Source organism: Eriocheir sinensis, chromosome 60, assembly GCF_024679095.1.
Source record: "Eriocheir sinensis breed Jianghai 21 chromosome 60, ASM2467909v1, whole genome shotgun sequence".
Classification (NCBI taxonomy): Eukaryota; Metazoa; Arthropoda; class Malacostraca; order Decapoda; family Varunidae; genus Eriocheir; species Eriocheir sinensis.
This window is the reverse complement of record NC_066568.1, coordinates 5,878,680-5,887,717: the sequence shown is the minus strand read 5'-3', so window position 1 is coordinate 5,887,717 and position 9,038 is coordinate 5,878,680. Positions and strand designations below refer to the sequence as shown.

Genomic DNA, 9,038 nt, shown 5'->3' with positions numbered 1-9,038 from the left:
GGTGTTGTGGTAGTGATTAGGGGGAGTAGGGGGGAGAGACTTATTGGTATTAGTATTGATGTTAGGATTGGTATTGGTATTGGTATTGGTATTGGTATTGGTATTAGTATTAGTATTGGTATTGGTATTAGTATTGGTATTGGTATTAGTATTGGTATCAGTATTGGTATTAGTATTGTACTGGTATTAGTATTGGTATCAGTATTGGTATTAGTGTTGGTATTAGTATTCGTATTAGTATTGGTATTAGTATTAGTGTTAGCATTAGTATTGGTACTGGTATTAGTATTGGTATTATTGTTGGTATTAGTATTGGTGTTAGTATTGGTATCAGTATTGGTACTAGTGTTGGTATTAGTATTGGTATTAGTATTGGTATTAGTATTGGTATTATTGGTAGTGGTGATGAGACATGGATGATAAAATATCTAAATAATCGAAGTAGAACATGAATAAGAGAGAAGAAAAACTGATTGTAAGGAAAAAAAAAGTTAAAAAAAAAGGAAACAGATTAAGGATAATAACTGCAACAAAAAAAAAAAAAAGGAGTGTGTGATGATAGTTTGTAATGAAAATGGTGATGATAGTGAGTGTTAATTTTAGTGACTGTTGATTTTAGTGGGAATTATGAATGATTGTAGTTGTAGTAGTAGTAGTAGTAGTAGTAGTGACTATTCTATTATGTAAAACTTGTTCCTTTTCACAGATAAATATAACACTCTCTCTCTCTCTCTCTCTCTCTCTCTCTCTCTCTCTCTCTCTCTCTCTCTCTCTCTCTCTCTCTCTCTCTCTCTCTCTCTCTCTCTCTCTCTCTCACACACACACACACACACACACACACACACACACACACACATCAATAATTATTCTTCGTCCAGAGACGTTCAAATAAATTACAGTTTCTCTCTCCCAGAATGAAAATGATCAATTTTTCACAACATAACCAAAAAAGAGGAGAGAAAGATTTCGCCGGACTTTAAATTTGTCATTCTTAAAGATGAATAATTGATCATTCCACACGGATTTCCTCCTCCTCCTCCTCCTCCTCCTCCTCCTCCTCTTCCTCCTCCTCCTCCTCCTCCTCCTCCTCCTCCTCCTCATTCATTTCTCTGACAGTCTTTCCCACTCACCCTTTTTCTTATCTTCTGCCCTTTTAACTCCTCCTCCTCCTCCTCCTCCTCCTCCTCCTCCTCCTCCTCCTCCTCCTCCTCCTCCTCATTCATTTCTCTGACAGTCTTCCCCACTCACCCTTTTTCTTATCTTCTGCCCTTTTAAATCCTCTCCCTCCTCCTCCTCCTCCTCCTCTACCATCTTCATATCTTTCCTCACAATAACCTTCCTCCCTTTCCTCCTCCTCCTTCACCTGATATTCCTCCCGTTCACTTCCTTCATTCTTTTCGTCTTCACTCGCTTCATATTTCTCCTTCTCCTCTCTTCCTCCTCCTCCTCCATCTCTCTTTATTACAGTACTTTTCTCTTCCTCCTCCTCTGTTTCCTTCCTTCGTTATTCATCGTCTTCTTCTCCTCTTTTCGTTCTCCCTTCCTAAGCCTCCTCCTCCTCCTCCATCCTTCAAATAACTGCTTTTTCCTTTCCTTCTCTTCCTTTTATTATCTTCCTCTCTCCTCTTCCTTCTCCATTCCTCTCCTTTACTTCTCATATAACTGCTTTTTCCTTTCCTTCTCTTCCTTCTCTCCTCTTCATCCTCCTCCTCTTACTTTCTTTCCTACGGTCAGCATCTCTTTCCTCTTTCCTCTTTAACTCTTTCCCCTAATTACTTTTCACTTTCTTTTTCATTTCTTCTCTATTTCTCTCCGTTCCTCCTCCTCCTCCTCTCCTTCTCTCTCTCTTTCGTCTTTACAGTATCTCTTTCCTGAACCTCAACGCTGTAACTCTTTCCCCCGATCACCTGTTGTTTCCTCACCTTTCTTCCTTCTCCTACTCCATCTTTTTCCTCCTCCTCCTCCTCGTCTGTTCTCTCTTCCTTAGCCTCCCCTTCCTCCATCCCTCACTTAACTATCTTTCACTTTCTTCTCTTTCTTCTCCTCACTTTTCTCCCTCCTCCCTCCTCTTCCTATCCTTCTCAATCTTCTTCATTACTATTTTTTTACCTCCTCCTCTTCCTCTTCCTCTCCTCTTCTCTCCTTCCTTCAATCACCTCTTCTTTTCTCTCCTTTCCTAGCTTTTCATCTCCCGCCATCATCGTCTTCTCCTCTCTCTTCTCCTTTTCTGTCTCTCTTCTCCTAAGCCTCCTCTTCATTCATCTCCTCTTTTTCCTCTTTTTTTCCTCTTTTTATCCTCTCTCTCTCTCTCTCTCTCTCTCTCTCTCTCTCTCTCTCTCTCTCTCTCTCTCTCTCTCTCTCTCTCTCTCTCTCTCTCTCTCTCTCTCTCTCTCTTGCTTCAACTCTTTAATTAAACACCTTTCCCCATTTACCTGTGTTTTCTCATCTTCCTCCTCCTCCTCTATCTCTCTCCTCCTCCTCTGTTCTCTCTTCCTAAGCCTCCTCTTCCTCTATTCCTCACATAACTACTCTTCCACTTTCTTCTCTTTCTTCTCCTCATCTTCTCTCCTCTTCCAACTTCCTCATTTCTACTTTTTCACTTTCTCTTCCGCTCCTCTTCGCTCCATCCTCTCTCACTCCTCACATTCCTACCTCACCTCAACTCTTTAATTAAACACCTTCCCCCAATCACCTGTTGTTTTCTCGCCTCTCCAACACAGGTAAGAGACCAGCTGATGGCCAACGGAGTAGAGCCCCAGGAGGAGGACTTACACCCGGAATACTTAAAAGGAAAAACCAATTGCACTTACATCTTTGACTGAACACCTCGAAGGCACCACCACCGCCAGTCACCCGCCTCCGCCACCACCACCACCACCGCCGAAGCCGCCACCGCCGCCGCCGCCGCCACCTCACTCTGGAAATAAAGTTGGTGGAGATTTTGTGGTGGGAAGGAAACAGAAAGATGTGGTGGAGGGATAAAGGGGTGGGTGTGGTTGTGTGTGTGTGTGTGTGTGTGTGTGTGTGTGTGTGTGTGTGTGTGTGTGTGTGTGTGTGTGTGAGGAGAAATGAGAGAAAAACTTTACATGATCAGAAACTTACACTGCGATCTAAAAGTTATATTCGTGTGTGTGTGTGTGTGTGTGTGTGTGTGTGTGTGTGTGTGTGTGTGTGTGTGTGTGTTGGTGCGTAGAGGTGACAGCCAAACAAACACAAGCGAATCCAAGTTGACCAAGAGATCCAAGTTTGACCAAGTTTTCCTACAAACAAACAAACAAACAAACACTCAGATGCCAAAGTGACGATTATGAAAAAAACAAACTTGTAAATATTAATCTATAAAAACACGAGACAAGAAAAACAAACAAAAACAGTCGATACCATTTTTTTTTTCAGTGGTGTTTTTTTGGGGTGTGTGAAAGAGACACGTTCAGACATGTCTTGAACAATTAAAGAAAAAAAACATAGAAAACGAGAGGAGCAAAAGACGGTGGACTAATAATAATAAATAAAAAAAAACACTTCGCTAGACTTTAAGATTTATATAAAGAGATAAATGACTTGTTTTGTACATAAGAAATTTATACTAAAACACTTGTATGTGGACCTTTGCTAAGTGTCGAGGTTGCCAAGTTGTGTTTTTGTTTAAGGTGTTTTTCTTTTCTGGGGCTGGATGGAGAAGGAGGAGGAGGAGGAGGAGGAGGATAGCCCTTTTACTAATAATACTCCCGCGCCTATATACAAAGGTGCTAGACATTGTGCCAAGTTTTTTTTTTTTTTTTAATTCTCACGATGATATTAAAGGAAAGAAAACGAAGTAAAATATGCGAAACGTGAAAGAAAATACAAAAGAAAGTCACATCCGAAAAGACAAAGAAAAAAACTATGAAAAGAGAAAAAGAAAAGGAAAAGGTGAACCAGAAAATATACGTAAAAGAGAAATAAAATAATAAAAAACGTACGAAGAAGAAAAAATCAAAGTGAAAAAAAGAAAACATGAAAAGAAAGAAAATAGTGAACAAGAAAAAGAAAATACGAAGAGAAAAGAAAAGGGAAAAAAAATCTCATGAAAGTGAAACACAGTAAAGGACACATCATCATCATCATCATCAAAAAGAAAAAGAAAAGGAAAACAAAGAAAAAAAGAAAAACGAGTGTGAGTGAAAAGCAATCGGCAACATATCAGTAAGCAAGCGTTCGGAGGGCAATGGTTCTGGATCAGCGAATGAAACATGCTTCACAAAGGGGGTTCAAGTGAAACTCCTGCTGGTGGTTGTGTTGTTTGGTTGTTTATATGTCAGTTTCGTCTGCAAATCACCATGCATCGATCTGGGCATTGGTGGTTGTGGTGATTTGCAAGTATGAAGCAATTGAAGCAGTGAAACATGTCTCGTTCGGTGCGGTTCGTGGGTTCGTGTGTGTGTGTGTGTGTGTGTGTGTCAGTTTCGTCTGCAAGTCACCACACACCGATCTGGGCATTGGTGGTTGTGGTGGTTTGCAAGTATGAAGCAATTGAGGCAGTGAAACATGTCTCGTTCGGTTCGGATCGTTCGTTTCGTCTGGTCGGGTTCGGTGCTGGTTAACTGAAGCTGCCAGACGTCTCCATATCGCTCAATTTCTTCTCTAATCACTTTAATCGGACCAATCATCGAATCCAACGCGCTAGACAGGAGGAAAAAAAAGAAGAGGAAAAGAAAAAGATAAAATGAGTCGAATCGGTTTCAATCACTCGAGGCGTTTCGAATCAGCCCAATCGAAGGTTTTAACACTTCTAAAATTAATTGTGTCCGCGCTAATCCCTGGTGAAAAGGGGGGAGGGGGGGACGGATTGGGGTGCGAAGAGGGAAAGGAAAGAGGTGAAGGAAATGGAATGAAAGTTCAAGAATGTTTATCGTGTTTGTTTGTGTAAAAAATGTTAATGAGGTTTGGATATATGAAGGTTCGGTGGTATCAATCAGTCAGTCAGTCAGTCAGTCATCACTTACTGCTAGTCATCGAATTAAAGAGTTAGTCAGACACAAGACCATTCACATTCAGCCACTCAATCGCCAGTCAACCATTAACAATCTTACCGTCACTTATAGACGAGGAAAGACAGTCAGTCGTTTAGTAACCTACATCACAATCAGTTAAGTCAGTCATTCAGTCAGTCGAGTAATTCATTAAAAACAACATTAGCTATTCAGTCAGTCATTGGCCTTATCTGTCTTAATTCAAATAACCACCAACTCCCACATCCAGAAATAATTGACGTAAGGAAAAATGAAAAAAAAAAACCTAGAAATCGATGAAAACATTAGATATTGAGTTAGAGTGAGTCAGTAAGTCAGTCAGTCAGTCAAAATGCATAAAATGGTTGAGGGCGGTAGTTGACTGACTGAGCGTGAGTGAGGGAGTCAGTTGATCATGCCAGTCAGTCAGTAAGTCAGTCAGTCAACCCGTCAGTCAGTCAATATCTCGTCAATCAGTCTGCCGGTCGGTCGGTCATTCACTTTGTCAGTCGATAAATCAGTCAGTTAACCCGTCAGTAATCAGTCAGTCAAAATTTTCAGTCAGTCAATCATTCACTTGGGCAGTCAACAAAAAGTCAGTCAACACATCAGTCAATCAATATTTTTAGTCAATCAGTCAGTTGATCATTCATTTGATCAGTTAATAAATAAGTCAGTCAACCAGTCAGTCAGTCAATCAGTATTTTTAGTCAGTCAGTCAGTCATTTGGTCAGTCAATTAATAAGTAAGTTAACCTGTCAGTAATCAGTCAATCAGTCAGTCGGCCATTCACTTAGACAGTAATAAATCAGTCAGTCAACCCGTCAGTCAGTCAGTCAGTCAATGTTGGATCCGTCAGAAGGGCAGTCAGGTGCGAGTGACAGACAGACGGACGGACGGACAGGTGCATCAATAGAGTGCCAATTGTAGGCGGCTTTTTTTGGCACCTGTCCGTCCCGTAATGGCGCGCGGCGATGGAGTGGCACTGGGATTAGATTTTCCACCGATCGGCTCCATTAATTAACTCCCGGGATCATTATCAGCGCCATAACAGTGATGATGATGACGATGATGCAAACAACAACAACAACAACAACAACAACAACAACAACAACAACAACAACAACAACAACAATAATAATAATAATAATAATAATATGAAAAGGTAATGTCAGTTGATTACAGGTGTTTCCTTACCTGTATGTACGTTTTTCTTTCCTCATACATACATACATACACACATACATAAGTACACAAATTAAATTCTACTATTACGGTATGTTTTTTTTTTTCATATGCAAGTGTCCATTGATACAAAAAAAAATAACATAGTATCTTATTTAATGGTTCTTTTTTTAACATGTTTTACCTTTTTTTAAGAATTCCTATAACACAAAATTAATATCAGTCTTTTTTAAGTCGAGTTGAATTATTCAGATTTCATCAATATTTAAATTACGCTCATTAATTATTATTCTTGATGTCATATCCATTATTTAAAGTGTTTCATTATTATCACCATTGTTATCACCATCATCATCATCATCGTCATACTTCTTTTTTATGTTCTCTTATTACACACACACACACACACACACACACACACACACACATCACTTCCCACAGTAGTCAAGACGTTTCCACTCGCTTCGCTCACTTCCCAGAACATCCTCGCGGTTTTTCACCCTATTTCGTTCAGTTAGACGAAGGTTCCGCTGGTTATCGTGGATCTCAAAGGGGGAAGAGGTCCACTGTAGCTTACAACCTTTCAAGAGGCGTCAGTCCACTTTGTTTCCTCCTTTTCTTACCTAAACCTGCGCCCGTTGTCTCGGTTCACGAACACAACGACGAAGCGAATAAGTCTCCCTTGGAAACAAAAGGCCGAGGCTCGTTTTCTTTCCTCGTTGGGTCTTTTTCTTAGTTTTCGCTTGAGTGGGTTTGTTACTACTACTACTACTACTACCACTACTTCCACACATATACTACTATTGCATCTGTTTTGGACAAGAAAATCCTTATAAAAGAAAGAAAATTTAAATCGTAACCTTGGAAGCTCTTTGGGCAATGAAAGTTTACTAGAAAAAAAAGTGATGAAAGTGATGAAAAAAATGAAAATTGTAGAAATAAAAATGAAGTGAAAATTACGTGAGAAAAGTTAGAGAAAGAAAATACAAGTGACAAAAAGAGAATAATAACAAGAAATAATTACAATAGCAAGGAAATAATTAAAAAAAAACGTGAGAAATGGAAAATAAAATAAAAATAAAAACGGATTCTCGGAGCGTTAGAAACGAAAAAGAAGGAAAATACACAAAACTTTCTGTATAAACATTCGCATAAACTTCTCGCTACAAAACTATTGGGATCAAATTGGTTTTAAGTTGACAGTCGACGGTGTTAGTGAGCGGGAGTGATTACAAGTGTGTTTATAAGCGACTCAACCAACGCGACAATCAAGAGGAAAAACATAACACCTGTCTAACGCTAATGACCGGGTGACTCCTCCAACCTGCCGTGGCGCAACTTAACCCTTCCTTGATTCACCGTGACCCGATCCTTTGAGAGCGCGATTATCCCACCGCTGTCACCAGTGTATCATTTTTATATTCCGTTTTTTTAATCTTCTGTGTTTCTAAGTCACGCCAGCTTGGAGGCTTCAAATAGCGTGTAAGTCCTTGTATAAATAAGCTGCAAGTGTAGTGTGCATATCGTGAGGCTTGTAAAGTATACATAACAATAGGTAGCCTAGTATCGATATATTTAATAACAGTATAACAGGTACACAGATTATATTATATATATCTATACATACATATACATAGGGCGAGAGGAAAGGAAAAACAATGGGTTGAGATGCCATATGATACTGTATATAGGCGCATTGTCTATTGTATGTTAATGTTGCTCACAGATCGAGTCCTCTTTTTGTAGTTTGCTAGCGGGGAAGGCGTTGGAGGGAGCGGAGGAGAAATGTTTATTGTTGTTGAAGAGAAATTGTAATAGCAACTAGGGATACATGATGTTCTTGGTGTGTGTGTGTGTGTGTGTGTGTGTGTGTGTGTGTGTGTGAGTGTGTGTGTAAATCCCGTCACATTCCTCGTAGCAGTGGGGAGGGGGTAGAGGGGGAGCTAGCCAAGAAATAAACGACATAGAAAACGGGATTAGGGAAAGGGAAGGGGAGGGGCGACTTACCCAAAAACTCGAGAACTAATAACACAAGGGTTTTCGAGGTTTCTGAGTCGCCCCCCCCCCTACCACCCCCCTTTTCACCCCTGCCCGGCCCCCCTCCCCCCTCCGGGCCGCTCATTGTTGCCACATAAACGAGCAATGATGCAGAGTTGCCGGAATACAACGCAAGTGCCTTAGTGTTGTAAAAAGAAACTAGAAGAAAAATGAAGACGGGGGAAGTAACTATTTTGGTGTGTGTGTGTGTGTGTGTGTGTGTGTGTGTGTGTGTGTGTGTGTGTGTGTGTGTGTGTTTATTTGTTTATTCACTTTCAATACTGTTGCTCTAATGCTTTGCGATGTCTAGTGTGTGTGTGTGTGTTTTGTGTGTTTGTGAGTGTTTTGTGTTGTGTGTGTGTGTGTGTGTGTGTGTGTGCGTAACTATGACTCTTAATAACTACTTTTTTTGTATAGTGAGAAAGAATATGTAACTCCTAAGCAATGGGTAGGGAAATCCTTATATATATAAATAACAATAATAATTACAATAATGATGATGATGATAACAAAACGTGTGAATACAGTATACAGTGTGGTTTCAGAATCTATTGTATTTGTCATTCCACGCCTACATCACCACCACCACCACCACCACCACCCTCGTTATCATCCTCACCACCTCCATCACCATCATCACCATTTTGTCTTTAATCGTGTGACTATTATCATTATTTTTTTCATAGCTGTTTGTGACTAAGGTGTTATATCTAATCTATCTATCTATCTATCTATCTACCTCGTATTTAGCCAGCTTACACTTATCTTATTTTATCTATTTGTCTGTTTATCTCTATTTCTCCATTTTTGTTAATCTACATCTAA

General features: G+C 40.0%; 1 protein-coding gene across 1 annotated transcript in view; it reads left to right on the top strand.

The window, feature by feature from the left end:
- LOC126985616 (dipeptidase 1-like) overlaps window positions 1-8,762 on the top strand; it is a 130,931-nt gene extending 122,169 nt beyond the window's left edge. Inside the window, exon 12 of the mRNA XM_050840772.1 lies at window positions 2,721-8,762. Coding sequence (XP_050696729.1) covers window positions 2,721-2,822 — 102 coding nt within the window. The 3' untranslated portion in view covers window positions 2,823-8,762. The remainder of the gene's footprint in view (window positions 1-2,720) is intronic.
- Window positions 8,763-9,038: the final 276 nt, after the last annotated feature.